Here is a 24,365-nt window from a genome sequence, read left to right as displayed (position 1 = left end):
TTAGTTTGGCAACTTTTTATTTTATTTTATTTTTTGCAAAATAGAGATAAGCTGCAGGAGGAAAATGTAGCTTTTTAAAACACGCAAAAGGCATTTATAATATCCTTAATAACTGTTATTGGCAATCTATCTCTAAGCCAGGGGTTCATTCTTCCATTATTGGAGTCTAAAATGTTGCTTTCGGTGCAATTATTTGAAAGTCATCAAGACATCTCGACTGCAATTTCCCATATTTGATCACTTGAAAAAAAAAACCCGAAAAAAAAACCTGTCAAATCAGGCGAATCCTCTTCCCTCCTCCTCCAAATTGTCTGTCTTTGTAGTACCACTAGGCAACAGTGAGTGCATCACTGAAATCGTGGAAGTGCGCAGGAGCCGAACAGGGAAATCGAAGGGAAAGAATGATTTAAGCAGCCAAAAGAGCATCTGGTGGATCTCTGCCGCTGAACTATGAGAATCCAGTCGATATTTCTCTAAGAGAGGAGAAAAGGTGCCCGAAAAGAACCAGGCAAACAGCGTCGATGCGCGCAGCAGCAAATGACGACAGTGGGACAGTGATTTTCTTCCTCCAGCTCGTCATTTTTTACAGTCATATACTTGGGCGCAATTTATCTTCTATGTGTAGAGATCGCAAAGGAAGGACTGGAAACCGAATTATCTCCAACACAGCCGCAAGTGCGCAAAGAGCGTTTTCATCTTGGAAACCGTTTCCACAGACTAATTACGCAGAGATAATTGTCTTTTATAGACCACTTAAGGATTTTGAACTTTCCAATGAAAACTTACTTCGTGAGTACAGTTTTGAACAAGTCGATATAGCCCCCCAACCTTCACTGGCGATGAGTAATCCACGACGCTGCAACTGATAAACCTCTAAAACCTGGACTGCGACTGGCGCGCTTGGATACCTTATCCTGTGCGTCGCTTATTTTATTTTATTTTTTTTCATATGGCTTCTATCTTTGGGGTTTGTAAGCTGGTCGTCCATTATTGATATTTCATGGCTGTAGAGTGTAGCAACAGTAGTGTGTGGCGAAAGAGGACGATGCAAGTCTAACTCGGGAGAAGACATCGCACTTTTATCGCCTTATTTCCCAAAAAGGAGACATTGCGCACGGGCACTAACGACTGCAGCAACTAAAAGCCAGACTTTAAAAAAAGAAAAAAAAAACATTGAATCATTTGTTATTTCTTTCGCTGCTGTCATCGTAGTATGTCTGCACTTCGAAAGAAATTTGGGGACGATTATCAGGTAGTGACCACCTCATCTAGCGGGTCTGGATTCAATCAGCCTCCCCCAGAGAAAAAGAAGAAGAGGCAGCGGTTCGTGGACAAGAACGGGCGATGTAACGTCCAGCATGGGAACCTGGGTGGTGAAACCAGCAGATATCTCTCAGACTTATTCACAACACTAGTAGATTTGAAATGGCGCTGGAATCTATTTATTTTCATCCTCACCTACACAGTCGCTTGGCTCTTCATGGCCTCTATGTGGTGGCTCATCGCGTACATCAGAGGAGACCTCAACAAAGCCCACAATGATAAGTACACTCCATGTGTGGCCAATGTCTATAACTTTCCCTCAGCCTTTCTCTTCTTCATAGAGACCGAGGCCACGATAGGATATGGTTACAGATACATTACAGACAAATGCCCCGAGGGGATCATTCTCTTCCTTTTCCAGTCGATCCTCGGATCGATCGTCGATGCATTTTTGATCGGCTGCATGTTTATCAAGATGTCTCAGCCCAAGAAAAGGGCCGAGACTTTGATGTTCAGTGAACATGCGGCGATTTCTATGCGAGATGGAAAACTAACTCTCATGTTCAGGGTCGGGAACCTGCGTAACAGCCATATGGTCTCTGCACAGATCCGCTGCAAATTGCTAAAAGTGAGTGATGATGCTTTTGGGTTTGTCCCCAGTGTTTCTCATAGTTCACCTCATCAGTTGTTTAGAAAACTGATACAGAAAGGCCTACACACTGACATTTAAGCCTACTCCTAACTGTTCATAGAGCCGCGAGGCATCTGTTGGACAAATCCTCATTTGTATTTCCAAATTTCATAGACTGCAGTGGATGCACGTTACACCACATTTGTGACATAACTCCAGGAAGATCATTACCTACCCTAAATCAAAACACAAAAGGCATATGGTTTCCAGGAATTATAATACAATTACAAAAAGAACAATAACAGTAAAAAATAATTTGGCAACTTTTTCCAAGCGGCCTGCACCTTAGTAATAACATTGTGTGTCCATGAGTTCATTTCTCTACACAAGAATATTCTTATTTGTCACTTCCCATGCCTTTTACTGCTTTGCTTCATAAACACTTTCCATAATGTAAATGTACATCCACTACCATAAGAACAGACAAGAGTATGCTGACAATACAGCAGAAACATTGCAAAAAAACCCTGCAGCTTCTATCACATTAAAGACGTATACGCCACACTGCAACAACATCCATGTTAGTAAATGATGACAGTTGCTTTTTTGCTTTGCTTTGTTTGTTCGTTTTTCCATAGGGGCAAATAAGCCACGGCAGGTGAGTTTAATGCAGGTGAATCCACTTTGATCAAGTGGATCAAACTAAATCCAGTTTATTTAATTACACATGTAAAGAGTCAGTGACACTTCCAATCTATGCTAAAATGGATATTCTCAGAGCATGTGTCCTTCTTTTGCCTTAATTTAAGAAAATTGTAGTAATTTTCCTGATAGACTGGTTGGATCTGATTGCATATAAAATGTGAAAAGCTTACACAAAGGCTCTTGATAAGCTGTGGATAGCTGTCTTACCCCTTCCTTCTCTCTACTGAAGAGTTCTCTGTCACTTTCTGTATGCTTCTTTAGTCTCGCCAGACCCCCGAAGGCGAGTTTCTTCCGCTGGATCAGCTGGAGTTGGACGTGGGTTTCAGCACCGGAGCAGATCAGCTCTTTCTCGTCTCACCACTCACGATCTGCCATGTGATTGACACCAAAAGCCCCTTCTACGACCTCTCCCAGAGGTCCATGCAAACAGAGCAGTTTGAAATTGTGGTTATATTAGAAGGAATAGTGGAGACCACAGGTGAGTAAGAGCAAACATGCATTTTTGTTGGCTTGCTGTAGTGAAAATGACAGCTTGTAGCCTGTTTTACTTCAAGTCATAGCTGCAGTCTACATCTTCAGTATAGGAGCATGTTGGATTGTCTTTTTAATGGTGCTAAAGTACTTTGATGTGTTTCTGTAACAGAAATGGATAATATTGAGCTTCTTCATAGGTGTTAATGGTTGACATCCAAATGGACTTGGTATTGACCTCTTGATTGCAATTCATTGATTTTTATTTCTCTGGCAAACACACAGAGCTGCTAATAATGAAAGTGGTTGGCATTTATAAATCACTGATGATTAATTTTGTCTGCAGGCTTTAAATGAATTTTAACACCTTGTGTGCTTTGAGAAGTTAGGCAGAATTTTAAACCACACTTAAGTGCAGAACACTTGAAGCTCTAGCAGGTCACCGTTTTGGTTTTACACCTTTTCTTTTTGTCATCTGCAGTAAATTCCATTCCTCCGTCTTTGTGCCTGAACAGCTCTTACCTCTTGGCTGCTGTTCTCAGAGGGCATGATAATTTGCTTTCTAAGGTCCCTTTAGAATTAGGGGAATTCCATTTCCACAAGATGAGCAATGCCCCGAGTAAAATTCTCCACCGTGGTCATTTTAAATTCGACGATTTATTTGACACAGTTGCTATAGTAAGAGTGGGGCGAGCTCCCTCAGTGTTACAGAGTGAACACAGGAGCAGTTGTAATAGGCTGGTTCAGAGAAAACAGCATATGGAGATGTGACAGGGAAGCTTGCAGGCCAACACTGCAGACAGTAATTAGCATAGACATTCAATTCCTGATAGATAATCATGATAGCAATTTATTGCAGTTGTATCAAAGATTGAGCTCACTGTGACCCTCCAGCTCAGGGCATGCAGTATTTATGATTCGTCATTTCACTGGCATGTTGCATAGATGAAAGTGCGCTGCACATTATTGAGTTGTGTTAATATATTGCAGTTTGTATTACGTTTTAATATATTCCAGTATGCAGCATCTGTACAGACTTAATTCTGTGAAAGACAAATTGAGGATGTCTCATTATAAATTAAATAAATAATCACTAAACATCTGGTGTAAAATGATCTAAATCTTAATCTTTCATCTTGCTGTGATTGTACATCTTTTGTGACTGTCGCACATTTGGCTAGACAACTAAAACTCGCTGTTTTAAGCAAGTGCGGCAAATCTGCAGTGTAGCAATGCGATAAAAATCATCATTGTTATATTTGCAGATATTTATAGCGTTACGCTGTCGCTGAAGCATGTGTCATCGCATCATCCGTGAGTTTTTTGGGGGGGATTGTTGTGCTCACGTTTGTATTCCACAGAAGTGTCTGTATGAAGGAGCACTTGCGGTTACGTGAAGTTGGTGAGAAGGGTGATGTAGAAACAATCTATAGTTAAAAATTGATGTACAGTGAAAGTCTAAATCCTCAGACGCTTTCATTTCTGGCCAGTGTAACTCTGTTTCCATGGCAACCTCTCCTTAAGTATTCAGGATTGCAGCACTGCACCTAAACTTAGATATTTTTTATATTCTTATGGTATAGGAATCATATAATCATTTTGGTAATAAATTGGGTAAACATGTTTTTTAAACATGAATCTAATTTCCAGTTGTTGACACCACCTGGCATCAAGGAGACTCTCCTCTGAAATGTGAAAAGCACACAGAGGCGTTACTCTTCCATAAAGTGCTTTCCAGAACAGGTGATACAGCAGAGAAAGAATAAGATGAAATATTTATGAGGCTTGGTGTTTACTAGTGAAGAAGCTGCCCAACTCCCCACTATTTTCTTTTTTCTCTCTCTCTTGTTATGTGTGGAAAAACACTGTCTGGAACATGAGTTAAAATACTCTCCAGATTAAAGCCTCGCCATCACTGGGCTGTTGGGCTTCCCATTAGATAATAACAGACACAACACTGTACCCTTTTTGACACACTAACCTTTCGTTCCTCTAGATCACACGAAAATATTTTGTCAGTTCTTTTTCCGCACAAAAGAAGAAAAGAAGAGCGTGAAGGAACTCAGAATTGTTCTATTTTGCTGTAACCTCAGAAAACCCCTACATTGTGCAAAAAGGCACAAGCCTACCCTCTTCTCTTTTAAACAAGAGCCTAAGGTGTTTTTAATCACTGCCTCAATGTGATACAGCTTCCAGATGAGACGTGTAGGTTGTCTCGTGGCATCCTATCTTTTTTCTTTTCCGCAGTAATACCAGTTGTGCTCCAGAGGATAAATTGCAGTTAATGTACTGTGCATGCTGCCAGAAGAGCAGACTAGCTTTAGAAAAAAACAGCATAGGCTTGTAGTAACAAGTTTTAGATGAGTTAATGGCGCTAACAGGAATAATGTCAAACAATCAATAGAAGCAACACACACCAATTTACTTCCCAGCAAGAAATTTTAGCAGTGTGATGGGCTACAGAGCAGTACGCGTCAGGCTCTGTGCCTGTGTGTGCTTCATCCACCTATTACTTACTGGATCTCTGTAAAATAATACCCGGCTTAGTTATTTCAGCATTATTCGAGCACTGCAGGCCTGACAGGTGCTTGGATCAAAGAGGAGGAATTTATTGCAGCAGGAGTGGATAACAAGTAATGACTATAAACCAGCTAATATCTGATGTTTGCGACTCTGGTATAACTCCAATGCTTAATAAATACAAATGCATTTTGTCCTTTTAGAGTAATGATAACATTTTGTACATATGTGATTATACATTTGACATTAAATGCACAGTCTGTGATAGACTAAGACTGTAGGGCAGAAATATTTGCTCACTTTCAATAAGGTAGGGTCTGCAGGAAAAAGTGATTATTATATGCTTAAGCGTTTTCTGTGCATGCTGGACTCTGTTTAAACTGGATGTGAAGATGCATTTCGAACAGTCAGACTGAAGAGTAATTAGGTGTGAAAAGCGTGGCTCAGTCACCATAGACCTGTGTCATGTGTCGTTATGTGTCTCCAAGGTGTCTCGCTGACCAATCGTGCTCTGATTTTTTCTACATCACTTCCGCTAGAAGGTCAAATTTATTGTCTGTCGCCAGTGAAGCAAAAAATTTATTTAGCAAGGTTGAGCAAAAAAAACCCCTAAATGGCTCAAGATGTACGGGTTATTCCAGCTATTTAGGGTAGTGAGAAAAAGGACTACCATATCCTGCACTAATACATCCCGTGTATTGTTTTGTTTTGCCTTTTTTGAGGCTGTCTCAGAACACAATAGTATTTGCACAATTCATTTCAATTCAATTTTATTTATATAGCACCAAATCACAACAACAGTTTCCTCAAGGTGTGTTATATTTAAAGATAAAGACCCTGCATTAATACAGAGAAAGCAGAGAACACCCTTCAGAGGACGTAGGGTCTAATGAGTCCCAGATCAATCCTGGCAAGTGGTCTAGTGGCCGTTTACACTCGCTGTCCATTTGTGATTATTCAGAGTTTGTCTCATAGAAACTGTTAATACAGCAAGACTGCAACAAAGCCATCCTGCCTACAGTCTCAATTTATTTATCTGATAATACATATAAATATACATAAAGTTTTAGATTGTCGTTTTTTTGTATTTTTTCATAACCGAAGATATTAGTGGTCACGTTATTTTTTCTCTTTATTTACTACTAGAATTAGTTAGCAGTATACTATTTATAATGGAATCAACAAAAAAAGATTTTTCACAAAAAAATTTGAATATGAAAAATTAAAGTCCTTTTCAGTGAGTCTCAGATGAAGGCAGAGTAAGCAGATGAGTGACGAGACTTTGGATGAGGTGCTCTGGACAACCTCAAAGAGTTGGCGACAGGGACGAGGGGTGTCAGGACAGCTCGAAAGGGAGATTGACAGATCGCAAAGAATTAAAAGAACAGGGGCGGATTGATTTGGACAATGTGGGCAGATAAATCATTGGAAAAAAGTAGTAAGTCCACAATTTGGATGACAGTGTGTGAAAACAGAAGCGATGATGAAAACAGGGCAGCAAGAATAGCCCATATAACCACAATTGATTTTCCCCACTTGGTGACACACCTGCTGAGAAAAAAAAAAAAAAAAAAAAAAAAAAAAAAAAAATATATATATATATATATATATATATATTAGGGGTGCAACAATACTCGTATCGGTATTGAACCGTTTGATACAGTGCTTTCGGTTCGGTACGCATATGTATCGAACAATACAAAATTTTAAATTTATTTTATCAACTTTCCTTCTGACGATGCTGTCTGTGTTGAGAGCTCAGTGGATCTGCCTTCGACTACTCCGCCTAGGCTGCACTGATCTGCACAGATCTGCGCAGATCCACTGAGCGCAGCGCAAGCTGAAGCTAAGCTAGTTGCAACATGGCAGCTGCCTCAACGCTAGCCGAAATTGAACCTCTCACACCCTCATTCAGATCTGGCGTTTGGAACTATTTTGGTTTTCATGTGAAGTATGACCCTGATGGTAAGCGTGTCATGGACATTAGAAAGTAAAACAGTATGTCGGACGTGCCACGCCAGTGCGTTAGCGCAGTTAGCTTGTTAACGTGTTGACGCCGTCCAGCCCAATGCACGGTGCGATCCGCGGTTACTCGTTAAACGGAGATTTGCGGCGTTATGGCGTTAATGTCATTTTAACAAGATTAACGCTGACAGCACTAGTGGGAACACAATACATATGACTGCACATTTACACCGACATCATCCTAGTGCAAAGACAAGTGGAAGCAGACAAAAACAACAAGCATGCATGCTACAAACTTTACCCGAGTCATTTAGACAGCCATTAGCACATGATTCTCCTTATGGGGACCTGATATGTTTAATATGCTGCTGAGAATATAGCCCAGAAGAAGCGTATAGTATAGCTTTTATTTTGGAAAGAGCCATTTGTCTGTAATAAACTCTTTTTTCCAAAGATGAGTGATTTCTCGATCAGATAGATTTTTTTTTTTTATATTTTGTTGTTTCAGCAACATTACATTTAAAAACTGTACTTTTGAGTTAAAATATATATTTATAATTGTGTACGTGTACGTGTACAGCTGCATGCTGTCCTTCAACCTCTGGCTGTCTAGATCATGTCCAGAAAATGATGTGAGCTTTATAGACACCTGACAAACTCTCTGGGGAAAACCTGGTCTTATTAGGAGAGATCCATCCCACTTTGGATGGTGCTGCTCCCATTTCTAGAAGAATGGCTGAATACGTAAAACTTCCCCAAAACCCGACATTCCAGAATTTGGACTGTAAAGCAGACTTGCAATCTTACGCTCCTCTCTGCAGCTTCCCTTCTATTGTTATCCCTCCAAAACCTCATCCTCACAGAGACTGTGACTGCTCCCAGATCAGCTACAATAGATCAACACAAAAAATTACATTAAAAATGACTTTTGAAACAGCACCAAAGAGCAAAACAATGAAATATGGTTTTATAATCATTAGATTTCTCTCTTCTAAATGCTTATGAGTAAATGATTTTATAATTGTTCAGTTGTGATTTATGTTGCTTTACAGAAACCTGGCAATGGCAGGAATAATACATTAGTTTAAATGAATCAAACCCCTCACATTATACTAACTGTTAAGTGTCTTGAAGCATAAGCCCAGGAGGAGGAGTGGCAGCAATCTTTCATGTTAGCTTACAAAGACCTAAAAGGAGTTATAATTCATTTGAATGTTTTACTCTTATATATCCAATCAAAAACAAACAAACACATAAAAAATGTTTTCTTTGTCATTTATCATCTACCTATGCCTGACTCAGGCCTTTTGTATGACCTATCTAACTGAATTTGAAATCATTCTCAATAACACCCCACCATAGAGCACTTTGCTCTCAGATTTCAGGCTTGTGGTTTTCAGACATTCTCAAAGTAGAATAGGAGGTAAGGCCTTCAGCTACAAAGTTCCTCTCATTTTCTGTGAAGAACTGGCTCAGTATGAATTTGGGAAATGGACAGCCTCTCTACTTTTAAGATTAGACTTAAAACTTTCCCTTTTATAGTTAGGGCTGGATCAGGTCACCCTAAATCATGGCTTAATTACACTGCAATAGGCTCTGTCGGGGACTTCCCATGATGCCCTGAACCTTCCTTCTTCTGTCACCATTTTTCACTCATGTGTTTCTACACCACCTTTGGACTTTTGCGTTTAATGTTGTCTTCTCTCTGCCGGCATTAATGTTTGACTCTGTATCTCTGTGCTCTCATTTTTGTTTCTTGAAGTAGATGGCTGCCCATCCCTGAGCCTGGTTCTATTAGAGGGTTTTTTTTTTATGTTAAAATGGAGTTCTTCCTTCCCACAGTTGCCAAGTGCTTGATCATACAGGCTCATCCCTTAGAGTTTAGCTCTAGTTGGGCAGGGACTTACCTTATGATATTAAACACCTTGACACGACTGTTATTGTGAAGCGGCAATATATGCATAAAACTCAATTAAAAGGAATTGCATAAGGAGGAAATGAAATGACAGAAAATATTCTACTTATGAACTTACCTCAAATATGAAATTAGTTAAAAATAAATAAACAAAGATACTCTGATTGTTTTCTATAAATGCATTTTAACATCTGCAAATTGTTAACTTGCAAGGCATGCTCCTGGTCTGCAGTACGGGCTGTATAGTTTGATGAACGTGCAACCACTCATTGGGATTAATTGAATGTGAGGAAAGATCGTGGTTTTGCTTTCATACAGAATAATTTTAAAGTGGCTTGAACAACAAGATATGCAGGATGCAAACTCTAGTGTCAAAGCCCTTCACTTTGAATCCTTCCACTCAACCATCCACTTAAATTACCTCCAAGATGAGGTGCAGAACTGAACCAGCCCTTTCTTGAAAAATCTGTTTATGTGTTTTAAAACGAGTGTCACATATAATCACAGGTCAGAAAGAACATATTTTTCAAGAAAATAATTCACGTTAGTTTTACATAAATGTAGTTTCTACAGGCTGGGACTGGGATGACTGTAGCTCAGGAGGTAGAGCAGGTCAACTACAACTCAGAAGGTTGGTGTTCAATCCCAGACTGCTCCAGTCTGCATGCTGAAGTATCCTTGGGCAAGATACTGAACTGAAGTTGCTCTCCAGTGCTTTCATTGAAGTGTGTGTGAATGCTAGATAGGAAAGTAGAGCAAGTGGAAACGTGCTATAAAAGAACCAGCTCATTTACTATTTGTGCTAAACAAGTATAGGCATCAGAATATAATACAGGCACCAGACAGAATATGAATGTACAGAGCTGCTTTTAAAAAAAATCTGATAGCTAACCCTGTTATTTTTCTTTTTGACATGATTTCCAGTATGACTCCCGTTATCTTTTACCATATAATACCTTGCATCACCCATATTGACTCAAATCATACTCTTCATGGGCAACAGTTTATCTCATACCAGGCAGCCAGCATACACAATAGCAGGGCCCCAAACCCAGCCCACCTAAATACAATGCAGTCACACTTTTTTCCTGGTATGACATGCCGCACGTCTGCTGTTGTGCAGCACAGCAAATGACAAGTATTGTTCTAAATATATATAAAAAAGTTGATCTTGAATGTCAGAAAAATAGAAACAAATTGTGATATAATGACATATTAATAGCGCTGCAGGTCATTTTCACTGTTCTGCTGCAGCGCGGATGGTGACCTGAGTTTGACTTGCCAGATGAATCACAACTACTACATGCAGTCTTAAAATACATCAGAAGTTTAGATAAAAAAAAAAAAAAAAAAAAAGTTTAGATAAGTGTCCCATTAACACCAGTAATGCTGCTCAGCACTACGAAGGCTTAAATACCGAGCCAGAGGCAATCTGTTCGTTAGTGGAGGTGAATCTTGAGAGCTCAAAATAAACTGTAGCTGCCAGTAACAGACGTTTAGGTTGCTGTAGCCATGAAACTCATTAGTGTGTTGCGAATAAATGTATTTCATGATTTCCACAGCGCTCCTGTGCGAATGCTGTGTTTTTTTCTTTCCCACGGAGCTAATGTGCGTCTATGTAATTTAAGACCATGCACTTTTCAGATTAGAGACGTAATAAATAACGATAAACAAGCTAATGATTTATTTCGTGGGGCCTCATTTTCATTACAGAAGTGAAAGTCAGCACATTAGTCTGTCCCTGAAATTTTGTATTATGTTTTCAGTCTAACATGGCGGCAAAACAGTGTTGAAATCTTCGCAAACCTCCGAAAAGTGTTTCTAAATTCACTCATCGGCTATGAAAAGCAGTGATTCATGAGCATAAAGTGTATCATCAGCATAAACTCTTTATCTTTTCAGAGAGATGTGACTTTCATGCAAATTTGTGGAGTGTGATCATTATACTTGTTGCGAAATTCATAGAGTGCTGCATATAGGTCATATTTAGAAATGTTTTTAAGCACAGTTGCCAAGGTTCTTCAGGATTTATACTTCATGATGAACTCGGTGCTCTTAGATGTCATTTAGTTGGTTGGATTACTTTTTTTCTTCTTCTCAGTTTTCACTCAGATTTTGCTTCATTCTTCTGGTGACGCATCACTTTTGTACCGCGGGCACAAACGCATTCAGCTTACTGCACTAACTAATGATCTCAGTGTTTCGAAATGATTTTCCTCTGTGTCGTACATGAAACACTGAATCACGCTTCATCTCTTGATTTGGTTCTGAGGCCGATAATGAAGGAAATTATGGGTAAAACATCAAAAGCACTCTCTTTTCATCGATTAAGTTGTGCATTGATTTGGATTGTTTGCAAAGGTTTCTTTCGGCCCCCTCTTTTTCATACTGCTACAAAGATTTGTCATGAATTACTGTTATGGAATAAAAAATAGAATAACCCAGCTATCTGCTCATTTTTTGTTAAATGAGTGTAGGTGGCAGGGGTGGTTGCTTATAGACTGGAGCAGCTACTAATGTTTATTCATGTGCTTTTGTATGCATAAATACTGTATAAATACTGACTGGAGAGATCAGCCCTGAATGATGAATCTTCTACCTTCAGTTTGTTGGAACAGCAGTGTGTCTGTTATAAATGAAGTTTGTGTTTGGGCATGCGTTAAAGTTTTAAAACACGATGCAGAAAATATTAGCATTTGGATTCGTCTACATAAACAGATGCTCGAGATTTATCATCAGATTGTGGAATCAGTAATAAAAAAGGAATTAAAAAGGCTTGGCACTCATTTTATGTAAATAAACAACAATGAATACTGATTTGTGTGGAGGAAAAACTATTAAGTTATATAATATCATCAATTAAGTTGTTGTGCAACAAATACACATACTTGGAAAATGAAATTAAGAGTAATAATCACTTTGATGTAGACTCTGTCTAGTGGTAAAGCCAGCCAGCATAATTAATTGGGAACATTCATTGCCACTGATTAACAGAGCAGCCAATGTCATGGCTTGATCTGTGCTTTATCATCAGCAGCAGCAGTAATTGAAATGAACACTGAGACCTTTCTTTTACGCCAGAGGCCTCACAGTTTCATTCATATGAGCAAGAGGCCATTGCCCCGGAGGTCTGGGGTCACCTGACGTCAGTTACAGACGCAAACCCCGTTTATGAGCCAGCTGTGAAAGATCAGAGGAGCTGACCATAATTCATTTTGAGTCATTGAAGCGAGAGCATGTCCTCTCATCTCAGTGTCATGCTCCCTGTCTCGGGCCTGCGGGTCAAAGGGTTAAAGTGGGTTCGGTGGAGAAGTTGAGAGTCGCAGCTCAGGTGAGAGCAAGGCTTTCCAATTAAATCTAACGTGCTCGGGGTGAGAGCTCCTGAGAGAGGTGTCTGTCCCCGCAGAGATCCACCTGTGCAGCTGAGGAGATAAACCACGTGTTGGATGCCTTTCAGCTTTAAGTTTAAATATTTTCAATGAGACTTTCCTATATAAACTTTACCTACAGTATAGCTTCACTTTGCATTAATATTTAATGAATTCAGTTGTGTTTTCATTTATGTACTGTATTTCAAAAGCCACTTTACTGTAAACTGCTTTATTGTACCTGAGTAAAGAATCAGGTTTTGCATGTATTTCTCACTTGAAATGAATAACTTCAAAGATCTGTAGCTGTGACACATCCAGAAAGAAAAAAGAAATGACACAGAATCACAAAGTTCTATATAAATTTAATGCAATGCGTCACACTAGTCCCACAGTAAGAACTAACTTTATGAAGCAAACCGTTTCATTTTATGAGAATGTCAGAGAGGTGTTGGTTCAGCTAAAGTCTGAGTCTAGATTATGCTGTAGTTGCACTGGATTGGGTAACTGGGTTTTATTTGCAATATATTTCACTCCATTACAACAACAAGAAAAACTGAAGCTTCATATTCATCATAGAAACAAGTCAGAGCGTCTCGTAGCCTAAGCTTTATAGGCATCAGACAGATTTATTTCAAAGCTGATTTGCTTATGTTATATTTAAAATGTGTTCAACGTATTTTGTCCAACACCTGTAGCAACTGCTGCTCTGCACAAATGTGTTTCCTTCATGTCGTATTGCGACATTAGCATTGCAAATTTTAGGTAAACAAGGATATTCTAGGAAGACGTGTAAGATTAACATCTTATGGCTATTGCACATACAATAATTGCTCTGGGGCTGAACCCCTCATAATGGACATTGCAACGAACTAGCTATGACATACCGGATTCATTATCCCTTTCAGATGCTGCCATCCCAAGGGGTGAGCACGGTAATTGTGTCTTTAGGGATTTGTCAAGTCTCTGTTGGATGGCAATAAATCACTGGTAGAAGAGGTGTGGTGGCAGACCTGGAATGAACCTGCGCGATAAAATAGCAGTACCTCAATATTTGCCTCTACTCCGAGTGCGAGAAATAACTGACTTGGTTTGAGTAGATGTTGTCTCTCAGAAGATGCGTGTGCCACTTTGTTGTGAGGACACTTCTTTTTTTTATTTTTATTAATAACACAAACTGGAGACCTCAACATTGACATGACTCCAGCCATAATAGAGGACAGACACTCAGGGCAAGTGTTACGTTGTTATGCTTGTTTAAGAGGTTATCACCCCAAAGAAGGTTGTGATGCACTCGCAGCATTGATTTGCGGAGCTGTGACCGTCCCTGAAGTGCAGGTGAATCAATCCCGAGGCCTAAACACAGAGCCCCATGAACATGTTGTTCTGAAGGCTTGTCTTCTTGCAAGGCCCTCCTCTGGGATGTCTCTTTCTATTTTTGCCGCTCAGACATGGTTTAGTTTACTGGAATAATGCGCTCTCAAGCTCAAGTGACAAACTTGAAAAAAACAATAGAGATTCTTTACTCCTTTTAATACCATCCAAGCGAGATCTCTTAAGGCTTGAAAATCCCTCTTTTGTCTGCCCCCCTCTTAGCTGTAACTCCTTTTCATGACTTAAGAAGATTTAATAGTGGCGATCAATATGAGATTATAGCTTCTTTCACTCATTCAGTCTGTTTTAAGGAAAGAAATTGGCTTTCTGATCGTTTCTGAACTCAATATACTTTATAATGAGAAGCAAATCTTTCATATTCTCAGCTGGTGTGGACACCTACTCAGTGTGATTTCTCCTGTATGAACAATAAAGGTTTTTTGGCCTAAAGGAAATCCATTGATTGGCATTTTGCTCAACTGCGTCCCTTTACGACGGTATCAGCTTTGCCTTCATTTGGTAATATGCGCTCTTCTGGCTGTGTTAATGGCCCTCAGCCATATGTTCCTGTAGCCTGCCCGACACCCCACCTTGCGTGGAGATGCTTGGCAGCCCCGCTCCTATTCCTTTTCCTTCCTTCCCTTTCCAACAGCCTCCACACTCAAGCAATTGCCACAGCATCCAGTCTCTCCCCTCCCCCATAGCAGTGCACTTCCCCTGCCTTTTCCCTCCATCAGCTTCCTTCTTGTTCTCATTGCTGAGCCCCGCGCTGTGGGGCTGGAATAGAATCTGAGAGCTGCAAGCAACTTGAAGCCATCTTCACAAAGGGATTACGCACTAAAACAGTATTTAATGAAGGGAGGGGACTTATTTGCATCCTTGAAAAGTCCAACTGTGAAAAACAGGTCACTGAATGCTTCTGGATTTCTCTACAGTTTACCAGTTGATTGTGGTCACCATAGAAACAGCTGATCAGGACTTGTGGCCGCAATAGCACTATCACTATCAAATAAGAAATTTTATTGTGTTGCAGGAAAAATTTAATACTAGAGTCAAATTTTACAAAAAAAATAGCTGTGACAAACTAAAAACATGTTATTCAGACCTGTGAGCTGCACTTCTCTTTCTTCAGCAAGCAGATATGGCATCCATCGTCATCATCCTCTGATATTCTTCAGTTTTTCATGACCTAATACAGACAGGGGAATGCTCCTCCCTGATTTAATTGAAGAACAGAGCAGTTATTATGAATTAATTGTTATACCTCGCAATCGCGCGTTGCAGACAAAGACGTGATGCGGATAGCCTCGGCTGCAGCAAATGTTTGACAGGAGCGGCGCACAGATAAAAGGCTGAATCTTGAATAATGTTGTGTGTGTGCAATGTCCAGATTCTCATGCTTGTTTTTGCTAGCGTTTTTCTCATACATAACACTTGAGCTGTTTCCACAGCCGTGATAGACTGTCAGGGGACTTTGCTGACAGCACTGCGCTGGTGTTTGTGTGTGTGTGTGTAGAACCATTTGAGTGACTGAGCGAAAGGGAGAGCCAGACAGAGAGTGAGCGAGGAATAAGGAGGTTATTTGTGATTTTGTCACTAAATATGAGGTTGCGAAGAACTCTTTGACACCCACCTTCCCTTTTTTTTTCTTCTTCTGACTAGCACTCAGATGAGAAGTCATTTGAATAAACCTTCATTTTCACATAGCCGTCAATTTTGAGTGTCGTTTGCCGGGTGGCTGTGGGTTGTTTAATCATACAATAGCTCTGATTTATTTATTTGAAAATCTAGATCGAGACTCTGCCTAGATAATTTGACAGAGCTGAAATTAATAGGCCTCTGCTCTCACGTCTGCCCCTTGACTCTACTCTGTCCTCAGTGTGTCAAGTGCAGATTTGCAGCGGTGATTTTTACGGAGCCGAGTACCAATCGGATATGATCCTGCAGCTTTTCCAGCCTGGATAAGCTTCTTTTAGACCGTCGTGTCTGTGAATACCACTTGTCTTGTTTTTTTTCAGCTACTATCAAGAAACACTGGCAGGCTGCCTCTGAGTTTACAGTGCTTTTCTGTTCCAGTCACCAAAGAACCCATTTTATCTTTGCTGTCAATCCGCTTCACTTTGTTAGCCCAGAGAAGAAGCTAGCTCTGTCTTATCACAAAAGTGCATTTATTTAGAGTCTCAAGCTGAGGTGGCTTTCTGGGCGCCTAAATCTCAAAGCTTATTCTTGACGCGATTTCCTGTTCTTCTTTTTTTCATTCCATTGTGGAGTCAGTCGGTGAAATATTTTAAATATGGTGCAGATAGGGCACAGGCAGCCTCTACATCTCACTGCTCTCTACTAATTTCCTCAGGGTTTAGCAAAATACCTGTGAGTTGATTTTCAAACATGGTTGTTGCTGAGATGACAAAAGAAGATCTGCATGCTCGTTCTGTTTTCCATGTTCTCTCCTCTCTGAAATCTACTTTTAATGAGCTGCATTTTTATATCTGTGCAACATTCCTGAGTTCAGCAGAGGATTATTCAAATGTTATTCATGCTGTTACATGAATATTACATATCATGTGAGTCCTGTTCTGAAGGGGGGCGGTTCTGATGGGGTTTCATACTTTCAATTTAGGCCCCAAAATACCATATATCACACAGACTGTGCAATGTAGGGATACTTTTATGAATAGAGAGATCCTTAAAATGTTTTTTAAAAAGTTCACAGGTAATAATACTGGTTTAAATGTTGCAATGATTTGGGAATGTATAATCTTTCTTAAAAAGCTGTGCAATAAAAGTCAGCACTAAGTAATATCTGTGACTTTCACTTTTTTTTCAACAACCAATATACTGGCATGTTGAGGTAAAACGGGAAATGATTCTTATCTGAAAGACTGTCAATCAAAACTGAAGAGAGATGCAGTTTTTACCCCTGTTTCAGCGATACATAATAAAGTAAGAATTAAAGCATGTAACAGATGGACTCATTATGTTACCAACAATGACATCAGTTCACAGCTGTGGAGATGGAAAATCTAAATCATCTTTAGCTCTGTTTACTATGTTCAGCAGTCAGACGTTAACTTTGTCTGCGTTTTGATGCTCGGTGTTCAATGTGGGACTTCTGCTTCTACTGTTGTATTTGTCTTTAGTCGAACGGCTACTTTTACTAAAGGACTTTGCACTTCTTGTACCACTCGCTTAGGTTAATTGAGGGACTGAAAGCAGATAATAATTTGATCCGAGTCTACCCTCTTCCCCCATATGTTGCCTGCCAGCATAAGTGCCTTTGAGGTGGTTCAGTAATTTGCAACAGCATTATCGACACACACACACACACACACACACACACACACCAAAAAAATCAGACAAAAGGAGAGATACATTTTTTTAAGATGTTGTAAGTCGATAACAGAGAGGTCTTCCTCTGTGAAACTTGTGTATTGTTGATAAAACAGCCAAAAGACCCTGATTTGTCTTCCAGAGAATCTGTAAGAGGGGTGTTCAGAATCTCTTATTGCGGAGCACTTTATAGAGAAGAGCCACTCCACAGAGGATTTGAAATATACTGGTATTGCCTTATACAGAGTCACAGAAGGGAACAGATAACGATTTACTGAAATTAGAAGTGTAATGGATCCACACAGTTACAAATTTCTCTCCTAATGGGCTGAATGAGGAATTGCCTCTTTACTGATTCCAGTGATGTTTTTTCCCCCACTTAGTTTCTTCTGGCTTCTCTTTTCTTTAACAGAGTTGGTGAAACCTGACGGTTTTCTGTTTACATGAACTGAAGAATGAATGAAACTGACCACAGGTTGATTTATTATTATGATTATTAGTGTAATTAATAAATCTGTCAGTCATTGTGTCTCCTCAAAGGACAGTTAAAAAATTCTACATATTCAAATTACTTTTTTTTATCATAAAAATCATAAAAAGAAAGAAAAATCTAAATACTGGGAAAGCTGGAAAGCGCTGTTTTAGTGATTTTTGGATTAAAAATTTCAAACATTATGTTGATTTTCTGTTTTTTCTGTCATGACTCATAGAGGTAGGTTAAATTATTGTTACAGCACATCGTTTTTATGCCTCGATGCTAACGACATTTCACAAAACAACTTTTGGGCTGTAAATGCGAAACTGAAATAATTACACATAAATGTTTGATCGGATGAAATAGTGAAGTGAATAAGTGAATTTTATCAACTTCATTGTGGCGCGATGATCTTTTCTCACCATTATTAAATGCTATAACTCAGAAACAGAAGGGGAGATTGTGACAATTTATTTTTACATTTTCACAGATGCTGAAATAGTGGCTTTAATATTTCATATCCACCTATAAATTTCTCTCACAATGTACATATTTTAATAAGAAAAGATAATATTTTAATCAGGACAGCCATGGATGTTAACTGCAACTTGTTCTTTTTGAAGTGATGGGGTGAATAAAAAGAATTTGAATTTCCCAGAAGTGGTTAAAAATCCATGTAGCGTAGTTCCAGTGGTACCAACTCAGTATAACTGGGAAGCCTATACTATATCAAGCATACAGTATAAAAACTGTGACTACAAAATTATTTTAGCTTTCACTTTTTTGACATAGAGGTGTTGGTAACATCAATAAACCTAAGTTTCAGTGACAACACTGTACACCACATATCAGAGGTGTTTTTTCTCCCCCTCTCTGCTGTGACGTCCTGCTGTTGTTCCCAGCAGCACAGAGCACAACAGATATGTTTATTTTTGTGCGTTTGCTTGTTGTGTTCTTCTTCTTTTTTTTTTTTTTACCCCTGCTTCGCGTGCATTTATGACCCGTTCGTGTGATACAGAACGTGCGTGCCGCAAAGATCATCCGAGGGAAACAGTGCAATATTCCGCCCGAGTGATGGATGAAAGGGGATGAGAAAATTGCTCTGCGCTTTATTAAAAATGACATTTGTATTATGAGTTTTGGGCTTCGCTGATGAGATGTCACCAGAATATATGTTTTCCCCACTTCACCAAAAGGCAGACACTTTTGAGCTGTGTGGTTTTGTGTTGTAAAAGGTCACATTTCAGTGACAATAAAACTATTTTGGTCTGGCTCGGGAGCCATATTGAGGATCTGAGCCCGTCCTCAGTGGAAAATCCATTCTGAGCAGTTGGGTTGTGCATTTTTTTTTCAGCTGTTGAGAGACTTTTGTGTTGTGTCACTGTTACTTTTGACCAAACTAAGCAGAGAAAAAGCTTTATGGCTGTCACATGCACACATTTCTACAGTTTTGTTTCCATAGAAACGCTGAGTTCTGGGCAGGCGTGTGTTTAAGAGTTACATAAGGCTTTACCAGTAATACATTGTACAATCCAATATGGGCATTCTCATTTGAGTAGATTTCTATTTTTAGCAATGATACATAGTAACTGTAAAAAAAAATATCTAAATGAGGTTTTATGGTTTCTTGCTGCTGCTATTTTAGGCTGTGTAACTGCACTCTGTTACTCGATCTAGGGCTGCCTCTCTAACTGATACGAAACTTCGATATACACAGCATAATGTTTAAATTTCCATACAAATTTGCAGTGTCTTGGCCTTACTGAAAGTCGAGGTGCACAGTTCATTATCACTGCTGTGTCTGTTATGGTGTGGCCATATGAATGTGGGCGTTGCAGAACAGCAGGTCTTTAGCAACACAATTGTACATATCTGATGCAACAGTGTCTACAATTATGCAATGGCTCAAGTATCTGTTCTTGAATAATGTATGGAATTGAAATCTATATTAATGATCTTGATTAAGCCTGGTGCTATTGTTAGTTCTTGAAGGATGATACAGCGGATTAGATCATTGACATCAGAGAGGTTTCTGCCGTAGTGGGCTGAGTGGGTTGAGAGGAAGGAGAACAGGTTGAGCAGGGATTCGGCCCCAGGCCTGCAGGGTTCATGGGTTTCCAGAGACAGAGGTCTTACAGTAACTCCTACACTATCTGCAGGGCCGATAGTGTTATTAATAGATGTAAGATGAAGCTATTTGGATTTTGTTTTTACTGTAGCAACCCCTTTCACTCCTTTGATTTAAAAAATAATAACTAAAGAGTGTTGTAGTCTTTTAGATATAGTATCAATGTCCAATTAGCACTGAGCGACATGTTTGATTAAGAAGGTGCAGCTCATTTGTGGTGGTGATTAAGTAGCTGTCAAAAGCTATAATCTGAAAGCATTTTCCACCAGAATTTTCTCACAATCGGTGTTTGCACGCCTGTTGATGGCGACTGTGTTTTGGCTGGCGGAAATTTAACAGGTTCACTATGCAATAAGATTTCCATTCAGGCTTAACTCTATCGCTCTGGCCCTACAGTTCTCATTAGCTTTGCCCACTTTATTCACTGCAGCACATTTGTATATGCCCAAAAGGCTCGGGGACTTTGAGGCAATAGTGCAGAAGTAATACACTGAATACCCTAAACGCACTTGATGTTCACATCTGTGATTGTGTACAGAGCTGTTATCAGTGAATTATTTTATCAGGCGGAATCGCAGATGCTGCTAGTTTCGATGATGACATCCTCGCAATCAGCAGCAGTGTCTCACTGTGAATAAGCGCTTCTCTTAGTTTGGACCCAAATGTCGCTGCTAGAACAATATTAGTTTGGTAATTAAAATGTGTGATAATTATGAACCGCAGTTGCTGATTTCCTGATGGATTTCAACAAGTTTTAACATGAATGTCCCAGCCATTCAGCTGTGTGATATAATCAATTTAGTATTTTGTTCAAGATGTAAACCTAATTATAGTTTTTCTGCACTCACTTTCAGCTAGAAATTAAAATTGTTTATTCAGCGGAATGTTAACTATGCTGGGATAGAAAAGGCTTTCCTGTAAGCAGGGGAGTGTGACATAATGCACACATGGCTTTGATAGCTACTGCTGAATAATGACGATGAGTAATCACTTACAAGCATCCAATAACTTTGGATGAAAACAAATGTTTAATGCTGTTTAATTCAAACCTTGGGATTTTTCTAATTGCATTAATTTGTTTCTGAGGATGCGAGGGGAGTTTTAAAGCAGGATTTTAATTCCCCAGTGAGGGAACATTTATTCCAAATGTATAATAGTCTGCTATCATGTGCCAAATTTGCAAGGCATGGTTACAAGTACACACACAAGCCAGACACATGCTAATAAGGCTATTGTGGTTTAATTTGTAATCTCCAAAGGACAGAATTGAGCACTTTTACCCAAATTGTCACGCTGGTTTTGGCTTAACAATGTCATGAAAAAGGATAATGAACATTTTTTTGTCTGTATGTGTGTGTGTGTATGTGTGCTTTGCATAACATCTGATTCCCCTTTAATGTCTTAAAAAGAAATATTACTTCTATCTGTTGTAGTTGCTAAGGCGTGGACAGAGCTGTTAAGTAGAATAAGAGTGGATTTGAGGTCTTTTTTTCCTGTATTTTTGTACTGGACTGCCATAAGTGAAGACGATGCTAAACCAAAGAGTAAATGTAATATTAATATGCACTGTACTCTTTGAATACATGACAGGTGCAGTGGAAGTTCCTTACTAATCATAATTTTTAATTAAAATTGGACTTTTGTAATTATTATTTTTTCATTCTTATAAAACACGTGCAGCCAATTACTCAACTATACTTTTAATTAATGTTCATGTTAGCCTGGAAATTGCTCATAAACATCACATTTAGGAAGGGAAAATCAATTAAGCTTTTTATTTAGGCAGCTGGCTCTGTAATACAGTAAATGCTTAATCATTGAGGCAGTTTTGTTTGCAATATTGTTTGCTTTGTCATCTAAAAATAGCTCTGGTGAATAACATATTGGCTCTTATGGAAGAGTGCCAAGCACATAATTAAATCAGGGCTCTGCTGTATAATAGTGGAGTCTTGAAATATTTCATATTTAAATTTTTGGGGTTAACTGTACTGTTATAAGTCAGTGACACATAATTTGTGAAACTTAAAGGGTCTTCTGTCTTTTCGTCACAGGAATGACCTGCCAAGCGAGGACATCGTACACCGAGGACGAGGTTCTGTGGGGACATCGCTTTTTCCCGGTCATATCTTTGGAAGAAGGTTTCTTTAAAGTGGACTACTCTCAGTTTCATGCTACATTCGAGGTGCCCACCCCTCCTTACAGCGTGAAGGAACAGGAGGAGGCCCTGCTTCTCTCCTCGCCCCTCATGGCTCCATCCCTTTGCAACAGCGGGGAGAAGAACAGCTCTCTGGACTGCTTGGAGACCCTGGAGGACAATGACAGCACCACCAAGCTGCCTACCAAGCTCCAGAAGATCACAGGGCGGGACGGCCTGCCTAAGAAGCTACTAAGAATGAGCTCCACCACCTCAGAGATGACTTACAGCTTTGGCGACCTGCCCATGAAGTTGCAGCGAATCAGCTCTGTTCCTGGCGTTTCTGACGACAAGCAGGGTGGGAAGGCCTCCAAGATCAGCACAGAGCCCATCAGTAAGTCAGTGGCGGACCTACCTCCAAAGTTGCAGCGACTGGCTGGAGGAGGGGCGGGCAGGATGGACGGACACCTGCCGCCTAAACTTAGAAAGATGAATTCAGATCGCTTTACATAAAGCAGGCAACATATTTTAAATTATGCCATCCACTTTTATTTCCCTAACTGAAGTCCTTGTACTATTCCTAATTTATTAATGGACAATATTCTTATATTAAACGAAATGTAGAATATGTGCACAAAAACCTTATATAAAGTGTGGGGATGGAATTGAGCACATTTGTCTCTGGATGTAAGTGTACATGCTCTGATGAAAGACCTCTGATTTTTTTTGGGTTGTTTTTTTAAGGATGATGTACAATTAGCACAATCTGGCATGTAAGAAACAGCGCATGTAGAACAGAATCTAAATAATTTCTGGCATGACATTTATTGATATATTATTTTACAAAAAGAATTTCATTAATGAATTTGCAGACGGTGGAACAATTGCACAAAGCCATATGATTTACAACATGGAAAACCTACATTACATGGTTCTAATTTGTGGTGACGACAGGCACATACATTTGTTTTGAGTTGATTGCTTTTGTTGTTTAATGTAAAATCGTGGCAATGTTATGTTAACTGCATGCTTCTCTTATTGACTTAGCTATACAAAGGTAATAGACAAAGATGTTTAGCCTTAACTATATTACCTTGTTTCCATTTTCATGTTTGTTCACAGCCGTATTTTTGGCATTTCATATATAGACTATTTTACCATGTGCGATTTTATGAATTTATTAGATGATCAAATACAAAATATGTTGCTAAATGATGCATTTTACATTTACGTAGGAGTGCATTATCAGCCTCATATGACCTATCGGAACTGGGCACAATGAGTTTCACTTATTAAAGTAACACTTAAGTTGAAAGATTGAATATTTGTTCCTGATAAGCACAAAACAATCATTATATTATACCCTGTGATATTAAAACCTATTTATGGGCATTCTGTTTTAAATTGACTGCTTAGGGCAGTAGTCTAGTACTGTGCAATCACATTTTTCATTATATAACAGAATACAATCTATAGTAGGCCTGTGTGGTCATACAAGACACTCCTTTAGAATTTCAACTTAGGTGTTACTATTTAGATTTACCGGGCCTATAAGAAAATCATAACCTTTGTTTTAGGGGCCCATAATATTCCTCCTCTGTGATGAAAGCAATAATATTATAATGACTATAATCTTTATATAGCCACAGGGTCTACCACAGCCCCATATTCATTCTGTTGACTGAATCCATGCCATGAAATCTGGTTTTCTCTAAATGCATCAAAGACATTGTATGATACCCAATCTCTTCAGGAATAAAGATCTAAAGTAACTGTTGAGCATCTTGCTCCTTTGACTTGATATAATGCATACTTTACTGAGTTGGTGAAAAAATGTCACCGTGTTAAGGGCGGTCAAAACGATGGAAGACCAACACCATTGTTTTGTTACTGTTAATAGCTGACCTGTGTGGCTGCATCTACTGCCATGTGAATTACCCAAAGCTGTGTACACTCACTGGCCACTTCCAATCGCATGGCAGCAAAATGCACCCAAATGTTCTTCGAAATGATCAAAACAACGTGCTGAAATTTTAACTTTGCATCAGAATGCAGTGACTTCGAACTTTGACTAAACTTTGACAAG

The 24,365-nt window shown here is 39.2% G+C and overlaps 1 protein-coding gene across 1 annotated transcript; it reads left to right on the top strand.

Moving 5' to 3' along the window:
* The first annotated feature begins 310 nt into the window (after positions 1-310).
* Positions 311-24,056, top strand: kcnj3a (potassium inwardly rectifying channel subfamily J member 3a). The gene is made up of 3 exons (XM_085248803.1): positions 311-1,891; positions 2,861-3,077; positions 22,197-24,056. Exons 1-3 carry the CDS (start codon positions 1,214-1,216, stop codon positions 22,790-22,792), a joined length of 1,491 nt encoding a protein of 496 aa, XP_085104929.1. The 5' UTR covers positions 311-1,213; the 3' UTR covers positions 22,793-24,056.
* The last annotated feature ends 309 nt before the right edge of the window (positions 24,057-24,365 follow it).

Source organism: Mchenga conophoros, linkage group LG16 (genome assembly GCF_057382185.1).
Source record: "Mchenga conophoros isolate Kocher_MC1m ecotype Shallow Benthic linkage group LG16, M_conophoros_male_GT1.1, whole genome shotgun sequence".
NCBI lineage: Eukaryota > Metazoa > Chordata > Actinopteri > Cichliformes > Cichlidae > Mchenga > Mchenga conophoros.
This window is presented reverse-complemented; position numbering and strand designations above follow the sequence as displayed.

Bases quoted from the DNA above. Each gene is read 5' to 3' on its own strand.
- kcnj3a (XM_085248803.1), top strand. From the start codon at position 1,214: ATGTCTGCACTTCGAAAGAAATTTGGGGACGATTATCAGGTAGTGACC. The intron at 1,892-2,860 runs GTGAGTGATGAT...ATGCTTCTTTAG, and splicing joins TCCGCTGCAAATTGCTAAAA to TCTCGCCAGACCCCCGAAGG. The intron at 3,078-22,196 runs GTGAGTAAGAGC...TTTTCGTCACAG, and splicing joins AGGAATAGTGGAGACCACAG to GAATGACCTGCCAAGCGAGG.